This window comes from Meriones unguiculatus, chromosome 16, assembly GCF_030254825.1.
Source record: "Meriones unguiculatus strain TT.TT164.6M chromosome 16, Bangor_MerUng_6.1, whole genome shotgun sequence".
Taxonomy (NCBI): Eukaryota; Metazoa; Chordata; class Mammalia; order Rodentia; family Muridae; genus Meriones; species Meriones unguiculatus.
Genome location: NC_083363.1, coordinates 62,097,436 through 62,120,778, shown reverse-complemented (window position 1 = coordinate 62,120,778; position 23,343 = coordinate 62,097,436). Strand labels below are relative to the sequence as shown.

The 23,343-nt window shown below is 47.6% G+C and overlaps 1 protein-coding gene across 1 annotated transcript in view; it reads right to left on the bottom strand.

Moving 5' to 3' along the window:
- Positions 1-4,872: 4,872 nt before the first annotated feature.
- Slc9a4 (solute carrier family 9 member A4) overlaps positions 4,873-23,343 on the bottom strand; it is a 47,372-nt gene continuing 28,901 nt past the window's right edge. The window contains exons 9-13 of the mRNA XM_021661980.2: positions 22,617-22,778; positions 15,413-15,509; positions 10,468-10,599; positions 9,620-9,707; positions 4,873-7,237 (exon numbers count right to left, since the gene is read on the bottom strand). Of these exons, the coding sequence (XP_021517655.1) occupies positions 6,888-7,237; positions 9,620-9,707; positions 10,468-10,599; positions 15,413-15,509; positions 22,617-22,778 (829 nt within the window). The 3' untranslated portion in view covers positions 4,873-6,887. The remainder of the gene's footprint in view (positions 7,238-9,619; positions 9,708-10,467; positions 10,600-15,412; positions 15,510-22,616; positions 22,779-23,343) is intronic.

Genomic DNA, 23,343 nt, shown 5'->3' with positions numbered 1-23,343 from the left:
GGTGTCTCCTCGCAGCGTAGAAACCCTGAGACACTCACTGCGCACTTACCCACCTCTCAACCACCCTTCTTGACTATGTGAGGTCTTGCAACACCACAGAACAGGATTCAAGTTCAGACACTTTCCCTTTGGCACACTGGCTTGCCTAATCTAAATTTATCACAAGCAAACATTTTGGAAGAGGGGAACTTAGCTGAGAAAATGTCTCTTCCAGGTTGGCCCTTCTTAACCCCATTCTTCTTCTCATTGACTCTTACGTTCCCTGATTTCTTTCATAGCCACAGGAAGGACTTACACTTCAGAGTTCACTGGAATCTCGGATCTCCTTCAAGAAGCCAGTGAGATAGAATACCCCAAATCGATGGTATGGAACTGACTTGAGAAATTAAGGGGATTTGCCAGAATCACACGAAGTGTGATGGGCCAGATCTGGACTCGCCTCTTGTGCCTCTGTAGTGGTTTATGCAGCTGTGTTGGGGGAGGGGCTGTAGCACCTGTAGCATCAAGCTCTAGGTGGCTCAGGACAGGAAGCTACCTGCCGCCTTCACACTTAGAACCCTGCAGAACTCACCCTGTGGTGCCAGAGCGGAGCACCAGGCTGCTCGCTGAGACCTGGCACCAACCGCCCAGCAGCAGAAAGCCGCCTTCCCGCTCTGAGCCCCCTGTGCCTGCTACACTATGCTGTGGCCTCACACAATAGTGCCTTTTCTCCCTCAGCGCCTCTCCTTCTCCCTAAGTCATCACGAAACTAACCCAGCTAGGCAGCACTCAACATCTCCTTGTGTGTCCCTTCTCCCTGCGAGAATTTAATTACCTGTGGTTGCCATAGACACAGTTTCTCCTCAAGTGTTCGGTTTCCTTTTGGAAGCAGTGTTTGCCCGAGCCCTGCTGTGGCTGGACGGATACTAGCTGCATTGTCTACACTGAGACTTGAACTTCAGTGCCCGGGCATGGGTGGGGTATCAAAGTATCTATTAAACCTCATGTTTTCAGCCCTGCTGCTCTGTGCGCCTGACTCTGTGGCTGCTCGTACGGACCGTGTGCCCTGGGGGGCAGCTCCTTTTGCCTCTTCCAAGGCTATTCTCTTTTTGGATGATGGAATGTTCCCCCCAAGTCCCACTTTCTGAATGGTGGTTTAATTTGTGTGTTAAGGCCTCCGGTGATGTGCTCCTCCCCTCCCTGTGCGTGCAACTCCTTCAGAGGTGACACAGTTAGAAAACAGGACTGCCTCCTGAAATGCAGGCCAGTAAACGCATGAGTTAAAAACAAGGTTAGCTTCAGCTTGAAACAGAACCCTGCTGAAACCCAGCATTCTTCTAGTTGGTTCTCGGTTCACTCAGAAAAACACCTACAAGGAAGCAAAATAAGTGTTGCTGCACAGGCTTTTCCTTGAACCACACTAACCGGGGCACCCTCTATTTTAAATGTTTCAATTGGTTCTGCTTCTCATGTTGCCACGAGCTCAAGATAAAAACCAACGAGAATAAAAACACAGAAACCGACAGTCTGGTGTAGGAAGACCACGTGTTCCTCCTTCCCTTTAGCTAGCTGAAGATCACCTTCTGTTAGCTTCCTTTGGCAAGTCAGCAGCCCCGAGGGGGAAAGATGTGTGGAACAGCAGCCAAGGCTCTGTCCTGAAGCAGGCAGGGGGACTGCGGAGGTCCGCCCTTTCTTGAAGGAACCATAGCTTGAAGAAGGCTGGCCAATGGGAATGTTTATCCATGAGGTGTTAGAAAAACCTAAGCACCCCTAGCTTGGAAATACATCAGTCTTTGGAAGAGGATGAATTTATTAAACCAATTATTCACAGATGAAAGGGCCCACAGCTCCTACACACTCTAGTGGGTAGCATGTTATGGGCTTTGCAGTAATTCTTTTTGTCCAGAGACCATCTGAAAGATCAGCTAAGACTGATTGCCTAAAGGAGGCTTTCTGTGTCACAGCTTGGTTTTCTTGGGGTCCAGGGCTTTAGAGGTAACAGAGTTGATAGAGTTTTAACAGAAGATAAAAATCAAAACAGGAAAGAAACTACTTATTTTATTAGTGGCTAAAGTCTATCTACAAAAGCCTTCAGCAACATCGGCACGTTCACTGATGTCTGCATTTTTAAATGTTAAGGGGCCTCATTTTGGAGCACCATGAAGCACAGCAGGGCCCCTTTATTCTGGCAAGACACACTTATCTTTTGCCTCAGTATTTGTAAGATATACAGGAAACATTCCATAGAAAAGAAATTTGAAGCTGGGGCACTAAGGACCCACTGAAATTTTCTCAAGAAAGAAGATGCTTTGCTCAGTGGCTGTCCTCCACAACAGGCTGAACTGGGACCAATGAACTCCTGCTGCTCTCCAGCACAGCGCCCCAACGTTGGGTAAACCTAAGAAAGCGGAGCGCGCTTTGACTCAGCACTGTGGCTCCATTCTCAGGCTGTCTCTGGTTTGGCTCATGACTAGTGAGCTCTGTATGACACACGCCAAGCAGTGTGCTGATACAGGTTTTTAAATGTTCTCTATGGCTGCCATATACATCCCCCTAATTCCGCCAGCCAGAGGAACACTTAGCAAATCCCAAGGGTCATTTATTCCATTTGGAGTCACTATATCTGTGAGTGTCTTGTGTTACAAGTCTATGTTTTAGCCTAAATAGGACTAGATAAATTAATCTATCTATTATCACAATGACAGACAATACTCTGTCTAATCCTCAGGATCACTCTCTAAGATCACCCTTTAATCAACTGGCAAATTTCAGGCTAAGAATGCCTGAATTAACTTGCCTAATTATAGCTTCAGAGCTGGAGTTTTGAATTAGGCATATTAATTTGACATCTGCATGGCCAGTGCATGGGCTTCTGAATTGTAGGGATGGTCACAGGGCTTCCCTGCAGGACTCAGCATGTCCCACTGCAGACTGGCGTTCTGTGTGCATGCCCGCGTGAGCAAGCACCCCTCAAGCAGGAGTGGCTGCTCCACCCAGGATTCACCGCTGTCTCCCTACCTCTAAGGACTTATAAAATATAAACACGGAGGAAGGTGCGGGAGCACACAGCCTCAGGAGAGAAAGAAACAAGGAGGGGAGGGTAGGAAAGTGTGTGGCAGAGTCCCTCCTGCAAACATCCCTTCTGTTTGTGGAAAGACAGAGCAGGGGCAGGCGATCTCACGTCAGATTAAAAGAAATATATGAAAACTTACCAAATGCAGAGAAAATCTTTCAAGTGAAAACTGTTAACTAAAGAATAAATTAAAGGAAATTACACTCCAGTGAACCTTAGAATCCATTGACACCCAGCGTTCTTTGTGATAATGAGCTAGTTCTCAGAGTTAAAAACAAACAGAACACGAAACTCACAGGAGAAAATGGTAAATAAAGGGCTGTAGCTCTGTAATTTTCCTTTCCTCTTTCTTTCTCTTTCTCTCTCTCTCTCTCTCTCTCTCTCTCTCTCTCTCGATTAAAAATAAAATGTTAAGCTCCTTGGGGCCATTGAGGGAAGTGTTGACAGCTGTGGTTAAGAAGCCAGGCCCTAGATAGGAATCCTAATGTCATCTCCATCCCTCCCAGTGAACAGGGAGCACAGGCTGAGAGGTCCTCCCTCCGAGAGGTCCTCCAGGCCCAGGAGGAAACTCCCTCTGCTGTCCAGCTTGGTACCTGCTGGAGAAACTCACTAGTGAAACCCACAACCCAGCGCATTCTCAGATGCTTGCTGACCCTCCACCCATTTCCAGCACAGGCCGCACTAAAGAGAACATGGAAGGTGATGCTGCACCACACATGCAAACCCTGCTGGCTGAGCACTTCAAAGCGAGCCTCCCAGGCTGACAGAGCCAGCAGCCTGACCACCTAGCAGGACCCTCAGCCTGTCACCATTTAGTCAGAGGCCTTGGAGCCACCTCCAGTCTCCAGCAGCCAAAGTCAGCCAATACGTGAATGGCCTCAGGAAGACAACACAAATACAGTCTGCTTGTCCATTGTTGACCTACAAGGGCTTGGTGGCCAGAGGATCAGGGTGACTGCAGCTACCCCACACACGGTTTCCCTTGGAACGTTCACCAGGCTCCCAAGAGCCCAGCCAGTACCTCTGAGTGGGCAGTAAAGGGTAAGTAAAGCATTCGGCGGCTTAGCACGCCAGCACGGCTGTTTTCCTGTTTCTCACTTATCTTTGAGCTTCATGGTAGAATGGGTCTCAAAAAAAACTGTTCCCAAGTTCCACTTTCCCAATTTCAATCACCTATAGCCAACTGCGACCCTAAACTACTGAATGGAAACTTACAGAAATGAGCAAGTCTCGAGTTTTAAAATAATCATTAATAATAAAGTATCCCATTTGGTCTGTTTACTGTTCTAGCTCATCTCTTACTGTGCCTATTACATACATTACACTTTATTATAGCTATGCTTACGCAGCAGGAATTCTTAGTACTTAGGTTCGGGGACTATCTGCAGGTGAAGGAATACATTCAGGGTCCCAGATGCGGCTCTGTGGGAAAGAGGACCAACTCTAAAGCCAGAAAGGCTTGCACTGCATCCAAGAGCACTCGTCTGCGTGTCCTATGGGACGGGCACGCCGTGCAGCCGAGAGCACTGTCTTCCCATCCTCAAGGGTCCATCACAGGCACATGTTCCCAAAACAAACAGCTCCTGTGGACAAACATGGCTTCTCTGCCTCTCCTCTGCTCTAAGGCCGCTCTCAGCCTATAGAATGTGGTCCTTTGTGCAGCAATGCGTTTTCTTACCGACCTCCACTATCGTATCTCTCTAAATCCCAGCACCCCTCTTTGGAATGGCACTGGGGTCTGGGAGAGTCTGATGGATTCCTGTCATCCTCAAATCTGGCTGGCTCCCCTAGCCCTGGTGACATGGATTGTGATTGCTCTGTAGATGGAGTCTGGGAAAGAAGTTGGCGTCACTGGCCTCCGAAGACTAGGCTGCACACACAGATTTGCACCTGTGCGGTCCGGTGGCCACTATCGGCCTCTGTACCGCCAGCTGCCAAGGTAAGACTCTGAGTCACCGTCTCCGTGTGAAGCTGGTCCCCTTTGATCGCTGCTTCCCTGAGTTTATGCACGTCTCCTCCCTCGGAGCTTGTTATGCTCACTTGACAAGCCATGGTTTTTATTTTAAAAAGATGTCGTATGACTTAGAACATTCCATTTCAGAGTCTGAGGAACAATGGGGTTCTTTGATTTTTATCTGTGCTCCTACCATGGGAACCTGAGTGAAAATTACTCCTGCAGTGTGGGTGGTCTGGAGCAAAGTCACATGGTCATTGCTGGTATCCATAGGTCATGCTATAGGACAAGTCCTCCCGCTGATGGAAAGCTTCAGTGAAGCATCAGTGATGGAGCCCCGTGGTGGCTCCAGGTCCTACTTCAGGACATTATTTCTTGACACCTAGAAAGTAGTAATATCTGATGACAGCACCTACTCTAATGTCCCTTCCAGCTCAAAAATATTGTCTTCTGTGCAACATTTGTGTGCATTCTGCCCCGTAGAAGACACGTGACCACAGATGAAAGAAAATAGGAAAACTCACACAAGAACAATAAAAAAGATGAGCGGAAAGTCACAACCAATAAGTTGTCAAAAGGTCAAATGATCAAACTATCCTTTGCTTTGGGTCACAAGACTAAACACATGTGCGCAAAGGACAAGGCCCGACCTGAAGGAGTACAGGTTTCCTAGAGCTTAGGAGAGCCAAGGAGGTTCCTAACGGGGAGCTTGATGGTGGCCTGGAAGGATGTGCTTGACTGAATCACATGGGTGAAGATGCACAAGCAATAAGGGCGAAAGGATGTCTACTGAATGGACGGTCGTAGCTCTAGTTCTCCAGCACAGCATTTCAGGACAGCTGATTCACTTGTAGATGCCCAGACAGAAGGGAGAGAAAGCATAAGGAAGGAGGAGAGATAAAGAGTTGGTTGACAAAAATGGCAAGTGTGTAAAGTTCAAGGTCAGGGTTGGAATAATCACAATGGAAAGGTCAACTAAAGAATACTTACTAAACTCCAGAGCAAAACTCCCCAAACTACAAATACACAGCAGACATATGCATTATTCATCCATTGCTATGAAACTGTGACTCTCACACTTCTAAAATTTATTTTAAATTAACACTCCAGTTAAAAAAAAATAGTGCATAAACTCATTGTTCAAAGATTAACCCCTACAGTGCAGATCACATCTATCAGTGTCACTGATTAAATATAATAATGTTGCAACAAATTTCACCTCTTTTGAGGTACGTTATTGTCTCTTTGGAAATAAAGAAGTTCATTAAAAAAAAATCTGAAGCCAAATGCATTCACTTTGCATGATGGCCAACATTCCCTAAGACCTTTCCAAGCTGTCTCCAGCACAAGGGGCGGAGCCGGATGCTTTCAAAGACCCCTGCCATGCTAACTGAGTATAAACCGCCTACACACAGAGCGGGTAGGAACCACTGACCAACCACGTGTGGTTCTGGACAGGTGACATAGATCAGGTTCTATGTGAATTCACAAGGTTCCTGTGAATTCTAAATGACTAATTCTTTGTTCTTTGGTTCTTTGTTCAGCCTTGGTGAGTTTTTCTAAAGGCTTCGGTCATTGCCTATCTCAGAATCCCAGCTTGACGTCTGGGAGAAAACTGGAGGAGCCTGATGGAGCCCTGTTATCCTTTGAGGTGGCTGGCCATTCTGAGGAGGAGTGAGGCTCTGTCGCACACAGCTCCATCTTACACAGTCACAAGAGCGTGGCTCGGTCTTCGCTGTGACGTCAACCTGCCTGTACAGATAGGTGTCCAAACCTGTAAAGCATGCGGACTCGATAACTCTGTTCTCAGCTATGAATTTTCGCGTTAGGAAACAGGAAGCGGGACTCCGGACCGACCCAGCAGCCGGTGAGAACGGTGAACTACTTTCTGTGGAGCAAAGGGCTGTGCGATGTGTAGTGCTCTCTGCCGTGGGGGTGCTCGGCTGTCCATCCGGAGCCCACTGCCGAGGTCTCCTCCTCCGTCTGCTCCCCCGACTCATACTCCTCATCCACAGCATGGAACAGCGGCCTGGGCCGGATGGCATCGGTCCGGCGCCGTCCAGCTTGCTCCTCCCAGCTGCGTCGGGGGCTGAAGCTGCGCGCCTTCTGTCCTCCGGGCAGCCGCTTCATCAGGACCGCTGCCTGCGACGGTCGCTTTTCCTGAAGGGACCCGGCTCGGGCGTGCGCACTGAACATCAAGGGCCGGGATCCTGCCTCAACGCCCTCCGCATCTGAGAAGACAAGACAAGAATGGAGAGAAACACTTGGAATCAGAGGGAAGACTTCATGCCCGGGTGGCCTTTGTGCTCTAGACCGTTTAGGTCAGCTCGACTTTGCCTTTCAACATCACAGCCCCGCGGACCCGGCGGGCACAGGTAGGTGGGGTGCGCGGGAACCTGCGCATTTAGCCGGGCTTCCCGGATGAACGGCGGGGTAGCTTCTCGCAGGTGGGGATCGGTAACAGTGTAAAGGGACGACTACAAAAGTGTCCGCCTTCTAACAGGGAAACGCTTCTCGAAGGGCTGTCCGAGCGGTTGGTTCTTACCCTGTTTCTGTTCTGTCGAGACAAGGTCTCACGCCGTCACAGAGGGCGGCCTTGGACTATAGCAACCCTGTGTCAGCTTCCAGAGTGAGGTTACAGGTGTGAGCCACACGTGACCTTGGCTCGGTGCTTACCTGGTCGCTATCTAAAGCTTCACGTCTGACCTTCTCTGCTTTGACCCCGGGGAAACACAGATGGGAGGGGCCGGGAGCCGCAGAAGGCGCCGGCTGTGGCAGATGCCCCCTGTCAGTGAAGGAGATGCTGAGCAGAGGGCAGAGGTACTGCGGCGACACAGTGAGGCCGAGAACGTGCCCCCGTGGGCTGACTACCGTGCATCTGCCTCTGTGACAGTCGCTTTCCATGTTTCATGCCACTTCATCGTCTTTCCTTTCACCAGTGAAATGTGGTGAATGCGTACATTTTTGGAGTAAAGGAGAGTTCCAAAAGTGTGACCACTTGGCTGTTTGCTTATTTACATCTGTGCACGCCTGCCCAAGCACCTGCTTGGCTGTCACACCTGTGTCAGGACCCTGCAATACTGGTGGCTCTTCCAGAAGATAGATGTGGCTCCCTCTTGTTCCCTAGTCACCGAAGTGGCAAGATTAGCATTGTGTTACTAAAATAAGAAAGATATTTTAAAACCACTTGTTTTCGTGTCCCATGTTTGTGCCTCTCTTCCTAATTTCCTTTACTTTTGATTCTTCACAATAGCAAATGATACTAATTACTGGAGTGTCACCAGGAACAGACATCAAGATTAATGAAACAGGGAGCTGGAGAGATGGCTCAATGGTTAAGAGCACTGCCTGCTCTTCCAAAGTACCAGGGTTCAATTCCCAGCACCCACATGGCAGCTCACAACTTTCTGTAATGCCTATTCCAAGGGATCTGACACCTTCCCACTAATGCACATAAAATGAAGAGAAGACGGCGCTGGGAGGGAAGACAGCAGAGCAGGCAATCTCAAGGGTCTATCTGACTTACTTCATAGCCAAGGAAAGGTCAAGATGGCTTGAAAGTAAATAAATTATTTTGGCCAGTATTTTATCACTAAACATGAGAACTAAATTCCTGTCTGTTGAGGTGAGAAATCTGTCTTCTCTAGGACACCGTCAAGTGAACTGGAAAATTTGGGAATGGGGAGTCAGCCCCTCAGGCTTGAGTTTTGCACAGGACGGTGCTTGGTTCAGGTGATGTTTTGTATAAGGCATTGACCCCGTGAAGGTCAGGATACTGTGGAGAGAAGTGCAGATGGAGGTTACTGAAAGGCTCTGTGGTGACTGCATCCCCTCTTAGCCTGGCCTGTTTAATTCCCTTCATGAGCTTTCACTCCAGGGATGGATGGTGTTTTATATGAAGCCCATTCTAACAAGAAAAACAAAACAAAACAAACAAACAAACAAAAAACCCTTATTACAAAGACTAATTAATATATTGCCTTTAACAAATAATTATTTAAGGTCCTATGCCTTTAGTTTATTTGAATACTTAATGTGATTTTTAAGGTTTAAATAATATAAAATTAAAGAATAGCATGACATATGATTATTCTATGTTACCCTTTTCTAATAGAAATCATTTTGATACATATTTAGAACACAGTAAATTGGCTATTATTAGAATAATGAGCATTTTCAATGCGCAAGGATCTCACTTACGTGTTAGATGAGAAATCACTAAATCACTCCAATAAAAGTAAGTTAACCTCATATTTAAATTGCACTGGACTGTTACAACTGTCCTTTACATGCATATCGTTAAGGCACCAGTGAAAAAATCAAAATGGTTAAATCATGAGACCTATTCATCATCCCTATGCTCCAAATGCCCAAGAAGATTAAAACGTGCATGGCAACATTATAATAAACCTACATCCCTGTGCCCAGAAATACAATTCTGACGTTTATTTAGAAAGGATGCCTTCATTTTGTTCTCGTTCAAGTGTCTATTTAACAGTCTTGATTGTTTCTCCTGTTTAACAGTCTTGATTGTTTCTCCTGGCCCCCACGTGCCCAAATCTTCCCCACCTGAGCCTGCTCAGGAGCAGACATGGCAGGGGGGCGTGGGTTACCTGTGGACTCAGCTGCCCATCCCTCTCTCCTTGCTGACTGAGGATTGCTGTAGGGGAAGGAGAGGTAGCGAAAGTTCTTGGTGCCTGCCTGTGGGGAACAAGAAGAAACAAGAGAAGAAAAAACTAGTGCAGTTTCAGTTGGCACAGGGACAATAAAAGGAAGGACGCAGCCCTGAGCTGGGCAGTTCCCTAGGGTTACAGCGTTTAATTCCTTCTGTCTAAAGGAAGCGAAACCATCCCCACCTCTATATGTATTCTGTGTGTGAGTGTGTGTGTGTGTGTGTGTGTGTGTGTGTGTCTGTGTCTGTCACTGTCTACAGCTCTCTCACATTGACAGGACCCTTGTCAGCCTTCCGAGTCACTCTCACAGCCCCACTCTGGACCAACATCCGGGCTGTTCTAGATCCAGTGTCCATCGGGAGCACCCACATGATGAGCACAGCCTCAGCCACCGCTTCGCCAGGTGACGTGGGGAGACTTGGGAGCCTCAGGGGCAGACGCTTCTAGCGGAGTCCAGAGTGGAGAAGCTTTGCTCCGAGGAGTCCCGGCAGGTTCACACTCAGCCACCGTGGGTTCTGGGCTCAGCTCAGGGGCTGCTTGAAGTCACCGATCTACCATGAGAACCCTCTCACCACCATGCTTCATCACAGATGCCGAGGCCTGAGGCCCTGATGGGAGGTGGGGGTGGGCGCATGCCTTAGCATGTCGCCCTCTGCATACTAACAGATGGCCTCTGCACCCTCTAGCTCAAGTGAGGCCTGAGTAAGTAGGATGTTTTAACAGTGCTTTGCCCTCAGATGATGAGGCTCTGCCTGAGGCCCCGTTATTTGGGTACAGCCCCCACATACCGGCTTTCCCCAGGGCAGGCTCTGGCCTTTCCGCAGGCTCTCCCTCAGGGTGTTCTGGCGGCGGATCAGAATCTCCTTGGCCTGCTTCTCGCTTGTTTGGGGTTTGAGGCTGTATTTGTTGTAGGACAGGGTCTGTAGGAAGAGCATAATATAGGCAGGTGATAATTCCATGGATACCTCCAACCCCACAAGCATCTAGAGACTGCTAGAGTGGCAGACACACAGCCAGGCTCAGCTTTGCATTGGCAAGATGGAGTCAACGTCGGTGGAAGGAAAGCCTGCAAGCCGCTCAGGACTCTCAGGCCTGGCTGTGCCTGGGGCTGGTGAAGCTACCCCCCCTCACCCTCCACACCCTCCAACCTCACCCCCACACGAGGTGCCCACAGAGTGTGGCTGCCTGCGCATGCACACACACACACTCACTCACTCACTCACTCTTTCTCAGGTCCTATTTACACGCTAGGCCTTCAGATATAATAGGCAGGAAAAACATTAAAACTAATTTTGAAATTTCCACAATGTGTCTGCGATTCAGTTAAAGGCATTTCCCTCAACACACACACACACACACACACACACAGAGAGAGAGAGAGAGAGAGAGAGAGAGAGAGAGAGAGAGAGAGAGAGAGAGGAGAGTTGAGCTGTTCCTGTCATGATTCTCATCAATTCGGCAAGGCAGACACTTCCTGGGGAGGTCAATAAGGGAAGGAGCAGAGCAAGAAAGGAACAGCCTAAGAATCTGGATCTCCTGAGCTCTGAATCACTCTCCTTGCCTTGACCTCAAGCCAGGGGAAAGCTGTCATGGACCACAGGCTTCTGTCTGTAAGCGCATGTGTAACTAAGTGGAGCTTCTTCCCCGCCAAAGCTGGCTGTGTCCAGTTTCCTGGAGTCCAGAGGTGAAACACTGTGCAAGCTCTGTTGGATGAGAAGGTCGCTGCTGCCTGAGCCATCCTTCCTGCTTCACGGCTTCTTTAAAAGGTTAATCGATTCAATAACAAAAAATGGACGTTTGATTGGGTGCTCTAACAGGCAGGGGATTAGAAATGAACACTTGTAAGTTCAGGACTTCCAAAGGCTTACGCCCCCCCCCCCCCCCAGGGGAGTCAAGCAGACATGGACTTTGGCTTGTACACTCGGATGAGACAAACTGTCAGGACCATCTCGGATGGATGGAGTAGGGTGCTCTGGGCAGGCTTACTGCAGCTCCAAGTGGGTTCTATCCCAGGGCACGTGCAGATGGAAGGAGCATGAGAACCAAGGCAGGAAATGCTAACCACCTTTAAGGGACTGTATGGACTGTATGTGGGACCACAGAAAAAGATCTAGAAATGAAGACCCTGTCTTCCAGCCTCCCCACCCTGTCTGTTGGGAAAACATACTCTCATGCACCGTGAGATGAGCCCCAGGGATCAGAAGTTAAAATGGAAACACGTCCTTCCATCCTACTGTGTCTTATCAAATGATACAAAAGAAATCGGGTTTTCCTGTACGTGGTGAGATGGGCAGGTTCCAGCCTGGATGGAGACAGTGTTCCTGACAGAGAGCCAAGGCAACTGTGACTTCCTGTGTTCCATTCGCTTTCAGTTTATTGTGTTCTGCTGAGTATCCAGGTCACAGATAGGTGGTTTTCATCACCTGTTAATGAAATCAAGCTCTCTAAGACAAGCAGAGGCTCTTTAGGCCAAAGGAGGAATGAGGAAGCCATTGGCTCAACGCCTCCTAGAAGCTCCTTATCCACTGTTTTGATGAGTCCAGGCTCTGCTAATTTCCAGGAAAAACAAAAACAAAGGAAAAAACGTGTGAATACAGTTTTCAGGAAGGTTTCTGTCCATCTTCTTTAAAGGTGACTCTAACCTAAGTACGTCTAATGTTTGTCTATTCCCAGCTCAGTGTGCAGTACTTCAAGTAATGACTGGACGTCCAGGCTCCTGATTTGCCTGAGAAGCCACTGTTAGGGTTGACTCGGCCTCTGCAGAGAGCTTCTGCACATACTGTGCTGTGCTGTTGACCTCCCTCTTCTTCCTCCTCTGTCCTTTAGAGAAGGGACCACTGCACAGCTAAAGACTGTTTCTTCCCCCTAAACCTTGAGTTCTGATGGAGAAACAAGGAGTCACAATGTTCCTGAACCCAGCAGGTGCTGGATGGATGTAAGCCATTAGCTATCCAGAACAGGATCTGGATAGATTGTTCCCCTTCCGTTGAAGGTGTGTAGAAACGTTGAGAGTGTCAGGGGCTTTGTAGCAGTCTCTGACCTCGCCTTCAAGCAGTGGTTCTCAACCTTCGGGTCATGACCCCTCTGGAGGTCAAATGACCCTTTCACAGAGGTTGCAAATCAGATATCCTGCATATCATATATTTATATCATGGTTCATAGCAATGCGAAATTATAGTTATGAAGTAGCAATAAAAATAATTTTATGGTTGAGGATCACCAAAACATGAGGAACTGTTCTGAAGGGTGGTTTTGGAAACTGCTGCCTTAGAGCCTGCAGTGAGGTTTATCTGATGTTCGGTGTGTGCCTCTGTCTCCATCCCACTGTGTTGCCGGGAGGTTTCTCTACAGCTGTGCCACTGAGAATCTCCAGAAGTTAGTCCTTCATCTTCCCCACCCATGCATATTTATACTGGACATGCTAAGAGGACATATTTCAAAGATATGTGCCCAGAGAGTGAGTGGGACCAGCACAACTGCATAGCAACGGTAACTTCAGGTTGCCCAGAATCAGACCCTGCATTCTGGCTGGCCCTGCCCAGAGGTGACCACTGAGCCCCAAGAGAGACTCTTCTAAAACACACACATCGATAAACGCCTCCAGCCATCAGTCCTGTGCCTATCATCCGGACATGTGGACATAGACAGCTTCTACAGTCTTTGTGTCACTCCTTCAAACTAGGCTGTCTGTGATAAGCAGTGGATATTCAATTGTTCAACATTTTCGGGAGATTTTCCTTTGAAAGAATGGAAGACTCTCCTAACCCTATGAGTGCTAGAGGTGGTGGGAAAACAGGCGTGTTGCTAGAGTTTGTGGGGTGGGGTTGTCAGCGTGGCACAAGAAGGGAGACGTCTGGAAAGCGGGCAATGCAGGTGGTGCACTGTCTCCATCACATTGCCTGAAATCACGACTTCCGGGGCACTTTCTTGATTAATAGTTGCGTGGGAGAGCCGTGGTGTGTCATGTCATTCCTGAACAGGTAGTCCTGGGTGGTATAAGAATGTAAACTGAGGAAGCCAGGGGAGTGGTCCAAGAAGTAGCAATCCTCCGTGGCTCCTGCCTCTGCTTCTGTTTGAGTCCCTGCTCTGACTTCCCTCAAAGATAGGAAGTGCAAGCCAAATAAACCCTTTGCTCCCAAGTTGCTTTTCAAGAATGGTGCTTATCAATTTAGAATAACCGAAAAGAGGATTGGTTAGTTCCATTTCCAAGACTAAAAGTGGAGGCAAAAGTTACCTGTAGCCTATCACTGCACCCAGCTCACCAATCCTACTCTGATTTGATTCTACTCCATGCTTAGCAATGGACCCGTTAATGAAAGTGGCCAATTTACTCAAATTTGGAAAAACAAGGAAAGACAGAAGATGCTGCAAAGCTTAGAAGAGAGAGTGCTGAACACCAGACCAAAGACAAAAGTGCCTATCTGGTTCTTCCACATCAATCATTAACCAAGAAAAGCCCTCCCCCCGTCTCTGAGATTTGATCACAGGCAATATAATAAAAGCAATCCCTTGTCTAAGCTTTCTTCTCTCCAGTCTGTGTCAAGCTGGCAAAAAAAAAAAAAAAAAAAACAACAAAAACCCTAACCACAAACATGTTTTTCCTTTACATCTGAGGAATGAAAGAGAGTATGGATGACAGACCATTTCAGAATGTCTTGGAGTCTGAGAACTCCAGCCTCCTTCCCTGTGTCACTAAGAGGGGGAAACATGGAGTCCCAGGTACTCCCTGGACCGGGCTCTCACTAAGCCAGCCAGTGTTCACCCCAGGAAGCTCTTATCTCCTTAGCGAAGGTGAATGTGATAGCTGCTGGGCTGCTGGGACAGTTTCACCTGGAATGGTTCACAAGCCGTGGGATTCACCCTAAGAACAGCGTCACAGAGCTGACCTGTACCGTCCAGCCTTCTTAGTCCTCAAGCTTTCTCACACAGAACTGCAGGGACATTGGCTGTCTAAGTCTGGAGTCTTAGAAAAAATGCTGGGTCGGTGCTCAGCAGAGAACTCTTACATTTATTTTACAACCTTGAACAAACACAATCACCAAGTTTGCTAACCTCAGCATCTTCTACTTGAACATGAGCAGCTTAGATGATTTCCTAGGGCATTTCCAAGGAATAAAACCTCACAAGAGTCATACTTAATCACACCCACAAAAAAGGATGGACATACCCATCATCAAACTCGAAATAGTTCCTTCAGGGGTGACATAGAGTTAACTGTCACTAACTCGGTGTCTCTGAAAAGCCCTTTGCTAAAGACTGAAAAAGAGTCCACACCAATTTCCAGACCAAAACACTGTACTTTATAGACCAGCTTTCTTTTTGGGTGTCATAATTCTGACCCAGTATGTGCTATTTGTTAACGTTTAGCATAGGTGACCCCACTGGACAGCTGGGTGGCCATCAGAATCCCAGTGCCATCTTTTTCTCACACTACAAGAGGATGGCTGAGTCTCTTCCCTTTCAGGATAGGGAGACCTGTGTGTTCTGAAAGCTTTGGCTGCAGGGCTGGGGCAGCCTGACCCCTAGAGCCAGCAACTGTATTTGCATTTATTCTTAGGCCACTGGTAGCAACCTTGAAGCTGATGATTGGCTTTCTGTTCTCCAAACCCAGGAGAAATACTGCTTCAGGAGGACAGTGTGAACAAGGCAGGTAGGGGCAGAGCAAGGCATGGCAGAGCAAGGCAGGGCAGGGCAAGGCAGGGCAGGGCAAGGCAGGGTAGGCCTCACACATACTCTTTGTCGGACTTGGTACATGTTTCTTGTCAGAATGTCTCGCATGGACTCCACGTCTTCAGGTGAAAGCCTCTTAGTGCCCTGTTTCCTCTCAGGCCTGGAAACAACAGTGGAGAGAAGCCATTATTTTTCTGTCTGGGCAAGAGGTGCCAAGAAGAAACCATGGGCCTTGCCCTGTCCTGGGGGAGTTCCTCAATCCTAGATCATGTATGTGTGTGCGTGATCTAAGCATACGGCTTGGCTTAAAGATGTAAACGAATGGCTCCCTTACAGCCTTGACTTGTTTATTATTATAACCCACCTTTAAAGAGGGCGTAAGGTCATAACCACCAAACAATTTCTGAAATACAATAAAACTCAGTTCTCAGGAGGGGATGCCAGGAAACGTAATCCCAATCCTTTATAATTTAACAGAAATGCAAACACTCAATCAAAGGTCTGGGTTTGTTGTTGTTGTTCTTTGCTAGCTCTGTGAAGTTCCGTGTGGGTAGACAGCAAACAGTTCAGAGACCAACCCTGTCCATACCACTGCACTTTGAGCCTCGCACGCATGTCGGGTTACAGAGGTTACATGAGCAAACATGTAAATTGTGCAGTTAGGGGGTCTGGGGCAGTCAAGCCTGAAGTGAACTAGAATCACTGGAGAAGGGACTGTTAGTGAGGGGTGGCCCAGGTCAGATGGGCCTGTCCACAGGCCCGTGGAAGATTGTCTTGACTGCCTTCACTGGTACAGGAGGAGCCAGACTGAAAGTGCAGGCACCATCCCCATGTCCCTGGGCTGTGTAAGAGAAGATAAAGAGAGCTGAGCGCCAGCATGCACACGAGCCTTCTCTCTCCACTCATTTGGCCACCATATGACTATGGCTTCAGGCTTCTGCCTTGACTTCCCTGAGGTGATGGGCTGTAACCTAGACCTGTGAGCTAGCGCCTTCCCCCTACACTGCTTTGCATTGGGGTATTTTTATCGCAGCAGCAGTAACAGAAGTAGGACAAGGCCTTATTTTCGATTAAGGAATAATTAAGAAAGGGAAATCACATTTTACAAACAGAATTAGACTATTTGCACCAGGAAGGTCAACCCAGCAAGGCTCTGGGCATTCAGAGACTCTAAAACAGCATCAGGGCCAGGGGAGCAGTCAATGCCCAATTGTCCTCTGGAATTTCAAAGCTAAGACATAGCCAGGAAAAAAGAAAGTCTCGAGTGACAGATGTAGTCGATCACAGTCTAGTATCAGTAACTGAGACAATTTCTTTTGTTATTGCACTGGAAATGTACATTCACTCTAGAACACTTTTTAAAAGGACCCAAAAGTTCAATGCTTCTTTCAGGACCCTGAGAGAGCCCATGCAGCTTTCCCTTTGCTAGTGTCTGCCAATTTCTTAGAAGCATAAAGGCACTGATGGCTTCAACACCTTCTTCCCCAAGTTATCAGGGTGATTAGGCACAGGAATAGTCATTAATTTCAACCCAGGCTACCTTTTCAGTACTGTCCCCCAAACCCTGTAGCCATCTAACAGTGAAGGTGGTTTGGATGTGGCGTGCAATTAATGACGAAGCGCTCTTAGGTGGGAAGCATGGGATGCATGGGCTTTAGGCAGCAGCTGCTATCTGCAGAATGACCAATGCCCTTTCTACAAAATGACTGAAATTCGGGCACCTGCTTTAGTGATCTAAACGATATAAATGTAATTGTGTAACTGTTCTCCAAATAAAATTTATTCTGACCTAGGTAGACCTGCTCACATAATCTGAATACATTCCATCATTGTGTGTGTGTGTGTGTGTGTGTGTGTGTGTGTGTGTGTGTGTGTAATGGATTACTAAACAGAAACGCCAGCTAGTCAAACATTTCTGTGTTCTACATTCATATAAAATAAATAGAAAAAAAAAAACACTGATAAAGGAAATGGCAGGTGAAACTTGATACAGCAGCAGATCTGGCCTGGCATTTTCCCCAGTTTGTAACTGGGTACTCCAGGAAGGACCAGGCTTAATGAAAGTCTTCTTGAGTTACTGGCTAAAGTGGGTAACCTGGGACCCTCAAAGATGCCCCTCTCCCTGCCTCACACCCAGAAGTGGCAGCTACAGTTATACAAAAGCACTGGTTAACCGGAACCAGGTGAAGCCTGGAGTTGTCTTCACGTCACTTCAGGAACACATCCATCCCTGGAGCACACATCACAGGAACAGGGAAGACACAGCCTCAGAGAGCAGTGCTCCTGGAGATCCTTAGGATCATAAAGTCAGCGGGCAAATGGCCCAGCTTTTGTCTCTGGAACATTCACTTTCTACATGTAAAGGGGATCGCTGCTGCTACGTAAAACAAGAAAATTCAAATCCAATAGCATCTGAACACAGGCCCACATTTCTCATGAATTCTTTTCTTCTTCCTTCCTTCCTTTATTCCTTTCATGAGATACTATACTAATGTAAAGAGACTTTAACTTAATTGTGAAAACTAGCAAACATTATATTCACACTGTAGTAAGAATGCCTAAAGCACAACTACTGTGCCCAAATTCTTTGAGAAGAATAGAACTTCCAATAACTCAGCCACGAAGCTCATGATTAGAGCATGAGGGGATGATTGGCAGTCCTTTCCACTTGCAGCTAGCATTCCTCATCAGTGACTCTGTCTGCATGGCTGCGTGCAGGTTCCTGATCAGTGATTCTGCATGGCTGCATGCAGGTTCCTCATCAGTGACTGTCTGCATGGCTGCATGCAGGTTCCTCATCAGTGACTGTCTGCATGGCTGCATGCAGGTTCCTCATCAGTGACTCTGTCTGCATGGCTGCATGCAGGGTTCCTCAACAGTGACTGTCTGCATGGCTGTATGCACGGTTCCTGATCAGTGACTGTCTGCATGGCTGCATGCAGGTTCCTCATCAGTGACTGTCTGCATGGCTGCATGCAGGTTCCTCATCAGTGACTGTCTGCATGGCTGCATGCAGGTTCCTCATCAGTGACTGTCTGCATGGCTGCGTGCAGGGTTCCTGATCAGTGACTGTCTGCCTGGCTGTATGCACGGTTCCTCAACAGTGACTGTCTGCATGGCTGCATGCAGGTTCCTCATCAGTGACTGTCTGCATGGCTGCATGCAGGTTCCCGATCAGTGATTCTGCATGGCTGCGTGCAGGTTCCTGATCAGTGATTCTGCATGGCTGCATGCAGGTTCCTCATCAGTGACTGCATGGCTGCATGCAGGTTCCTCATCAGTGACTGTCTGCATGGCTGCGTGCAGGGTTCCTGATCAGTGACTGTCTGCCTGGCTGTATGCACGGTTCCTCAACAGTGACTGTCTGCATGGCTGCATGCAGGTTCCTGATCAGTGATTCTGCATGGCTGCGTGCAGGTTCCTCATCAGTGACTGTCTGCATGGCTGCATGCAGGTTCCTCATCAGTGACTGTCTGCATGGCTGCATGCAGGTTCCTCATCAGTGACTGTCTGCATGGCTGCGTGCAGGGTTCCTGATCAGTGACTGTCTGCCTGGCTGTATGCACGGTTCCTCAACAGTGACTGTCTGCATGGCTGCATGCAGGTTCCTCATCAGTGACTGTCTGCATGGCTGCATGCAGGTTCCCGATCAGTGATTCTGCATGGCTGCGTGCAGGTTCCTGATCAGTGATTCTGCATGGCTGCATGCAGGTTCCTCATCAGTGACTGCATGGCTGCATGCAGGTTCCTCATCAGTGACTGTCTGCCTGGCTGTATGCACGGTTCCTCAACAGTGACTGTCTGCATGGCTGTCTTGCATCTTTATTAAAGGCCCCTCAATGTCCAGCTCTAGCATGAGTGAAGTGTGGCGAAAAGGATACACAACACTTGATCATGGAATTTACATCAGAAACTTACATTGCATAGTTGTTTTTCAGAATGCTGACATACAAACTTAACACCATCAATGTGAGATTGATTAAAAGAATTTTTAAACCACAATGAATTTACCTAATTATTTAAAAGCTAACAAACTGGAGAGAAGACTCGGCTGTTAAGAGAACATCCCACTTTTTCAGGAAACCTGAATTTGCTCCCCTCACTCACATAAGCTCTGGAGGATCAGACTCCGATGGTCTCCATGGGCATTGCACACACACACACACACACATACACACACACACACACACTCACACATACAATAATAATAAAAAAAGATGAGCATGACCTGCTCAAGCTCTTGAGAATTTACAAATAAAATAATTTGAGATTATAAAGTGGTAGCCAGTTATCCAATAATTTTATGGCTATTTAACAACTATAATAGTGATGTCTATAAAATCAATCTAGCTATCGGAGATAAGGTTTTGTGTATCTCAGGTGGCTTTGAAATTCTGCTCTTCCTGCCTCCACTATCCATGTGCTAAGATTACCCACACTTAGTTTATGTGGTGCCAGGAATCAAACTCAGGGCTTCATGCATGCTAGGTAGGAACTGTAAAAAGAAAACTGCATTATGTTTCTCTGTTTATTGTGTATGTGTGTGTGTGGGGGGGGGGTAAGTGTGTTGGTGCACCTGTGCCACAGCACACATTAGAGCTCAGGACACAGTTTGTAAGGGTGGGTTCTCTCCTTTTACCCTACGGGTCCAGAAGATCAAGCTCAGGTTGTCGGGCTTCACAGCAAGAGCCCAGACCCACAGAGCCACCTGCAGGCCCGTAAGCTTCACCCCGAGTCGCTGTCGTTCGCTAATTTCTTACCAGCCTGCGGGAGATGAACCACTCTGTGTTGGAAATAACAATAGAAATGCGTTTTCCAGCTCCCCCAAAGGGGAGCGTGGGGTCAGAGAAGGACTACCATGAACTAGTATGTCATGATTAGCAGTGGGCTCTGCAGAACAGCCTCCTCCAAGCCTACCAGCCTGCTCCTCAAGGTCCCAAACCTTGGAAGTTAAACTGTTGTGTAAGAATTGCTTAAACCGATAATGCAAAAATATATGTCCATTTGGTTGTTGTCATCTCGGACTGGCTGCTAAGAGGTGGCTGAGGACACAATTCTCCTTCCTATTATTGTATGAAGCTTGGTTCGTGCTTTCTTTGTTTTGATTTGTTTTGTTTTGCCTTAGAAATTGGCTGCTTTGATCTTGGGAGAGGAATTCCTTTATTCTTGGTGTCCTACATATTTCTAGTGAGATCAAATAAATGTAAGTCAAATACTGAAATTGTATCAAACATCAACTTTCACAAAATCATTCTCAGTCCAGTTAACTTACTTGACTGGGCTTTGTGAGGTGGAAAAGCCCTTCCCTGTGAGACGCTTAGTAAATCCTAAACCAAGTCTGAAGAAATGATTGACTGAAAGTGAGGAGGAGTGTGCCAAACAAAACTGGTTTAAACATTGCCTTGTGGTCAGAACTGACGCAGTTGCTTATGGCTGATGCATTGATGTTATACCAAGTTCAAAATGGGTTTTGGCCCAATAGACTGAAACGCAGCTGAGATTCTAGTCTGAGATAGGAGATCAGCACCCTGGCATTCCTAGACCGAGTGCTCACAGAAGCAGGGAGCGACTGGTGGAGGAAGTTTCTGGTGGTCTGTCTGGAACTGTCGAGTCTTCCTCGGCCCCTGCTTTACCTACCGTTGTTCATCCTTTGAAGAGTAGGCGCCCAGCAGGAGGTCATGGGAGACAGACTGCTCCCATAGTCTTACTGATTCCTAGTCTCTGTTACACGGCACTGTGTGATCACTATTAATGGTGTGCCTTGTCCGTGCAGGGGGGGGGGGACAGCTGTCAGTCTTCACAGGGTTTAGCACAAGCAGGACATGTGCTAAGTCATAAAGTGTAAGGAGCCAGAAACCCTGGTCACAAGTAAGATGTGAGTGCATTGCTTTAAAAAGTAAAATGAAACACACACACACACATACACACACGAGACACACACAGAGAGAGAGACATAGAAAGAGAGAGAGAGAGACTTCAATGGATAAAATAGCAACAGTTGAATGAAAACAGAATTAGCAATCCTGGGTTTTCCAGTCACTTCTGGCTCCACTGAGACTCTGGCCGCATTGCCAATAAATATTTGGTAGCACATTCCCATTTGAACATCAGGCGCCTCCTTTTAGTTACGTAATGGGGAGCACAAAACAAAACAAGTTACAAAAACACAATCCCACTGGCAACTAAGGCAGAAAGCTCTGTTTAGACTGTGGTGCCTCTGGAGACAGTTGTTTACCTCTTTCCCGGGTCAGGTGAGAAGACACTGGTGTTTCTGGTTCATTAGCGGGTGACGGGGAAGGTGTTGCCAGTGAGCTAGCACTCAGGCAGGCTGTGACAATTTCACTGGCACCCAGCCTTAGCTCTGTTCTCAACCCGCTTCCCTGAGGTGAGGATGTAACTGAAGCTCATGATCAAGTGTCATCAGCTGACGACAGGATGGTCTGAGGGCCTGTTGTGTCCTTCCCTAAATGCATTCTATGACTAGTTTTTGCAACCCATAAGTCACTGCTTAGAGAAAGCTGAGCATCTTTGGGAGTTAAATCCTGAAATGATGAAGGAGCTTGTGTGAAATGCCAGAGAATTAAAATAGCTTTTAAAAATATTCATCCAGTTCTTGGGACAATTTGTTAGCAGATGGAGGCAGACACAGCAAATAAGGCCTGTGCCAGGCCTTGCCTCCGCGTGGGTTCTGTGTCGTCTTTCTTTGCACCTGGAAGCCAGCGTGCTGGCATTCTGGTCCTGCTGAGCTGGTCTCCTAGTTCAAGAGGGATCTCACAGTGTCATATGACTCTTCAACTTTAAAGTCTCCTCCTCAGCTCTAAAGCTGCCACCCCTCTCATAGCACTCATCTCCTCCTGTTTAGGGAGCCCTTTCTCAGAAGCCCTCCTGTAAAAGCTTGGTCTCCAGGGTGCCGGTATTAGCCCCCTGCTGGCCTCCACATGGTACGCCCTGGTCACTGGGAGTGTGATCCCAAAGGGGGTTCCAGCCTCACTCTCATCCTTCCCTCTCTGCTTCTCAAGTATGTGCTCCCTCACTCCAACAAGGCCCCTCCTACTCGGTTGTTGTCAAAGACCCAAAGACTTGACCTTAGCCTTGAACTCAGGACTCTGAGCCCAGACTAAACCTGCTTCATATATTTCATTGTAGTAACACAGGAGGATTGATTCATCTGCCAAATCCAAGTCGGCATTTCAGAGAGCTAATACCTCTCCCTGTGGAAGTTAGGAAAAATAAAAACAATAAAAACAAAAAAGCAGACAGAACTCACTGATAGGACGTGGGGAACACTGCAGAGTTCAGGATCCCAGTCTCTACCATCTCAATGGCCTGTTTCATCTCCAGCTTCTTATACAAAGAAACAATGCTTGATTTAGGCAGGTTCTTCCGGATTAGAATCTTCCGTAAATATCTTTGATCAAACTTCTTGAACCTAAACATTAAAACCGACCTCTTTGTGTGTATTGTGGAAATACATAGATTTTTTTTTTCTTTAAACAAACTACAACAACTCCAATCTGAAAAGTATCCAGGAAGTGCCTAAATCCATAACAGTTGAACACTTTTTTTTTTTAAATCAAAGCATTTTCTTTAAAAAATGACAAAGAATGGCCTGGAGGCCTGGGTACCACAAAATCCACTCTACAGAAAGGAAGGGACAAAGGTGCAATCCCGGCAGAAAGCGCACAGAAGAGGCGCCAGGTGGCCTAGCCTCACTCAGCTCCAACTGCAGGAGAAGACAAGGCCGAGGCTTGTGAACAAGCGTGGCGTCCTGGGAGCTCCTAACAGCAGCAGCTGCACTTACGGTGACGCTGCTCTGCTCAGCCGGAACCCAGCGAGCCCAGCCTGCTGCCAGTCTCAGTAGTTTTGCCTCAGTGTGCTACAGTGCACTTTGAATCCTGCCAATCAAGGAAGAGAACAGCCCCTCCACTCCCCACCAGGCATCCGAAAAGTGTGATTGAGGGAGACTGACTAGGCCCAACTCTAACGGCAGCTGA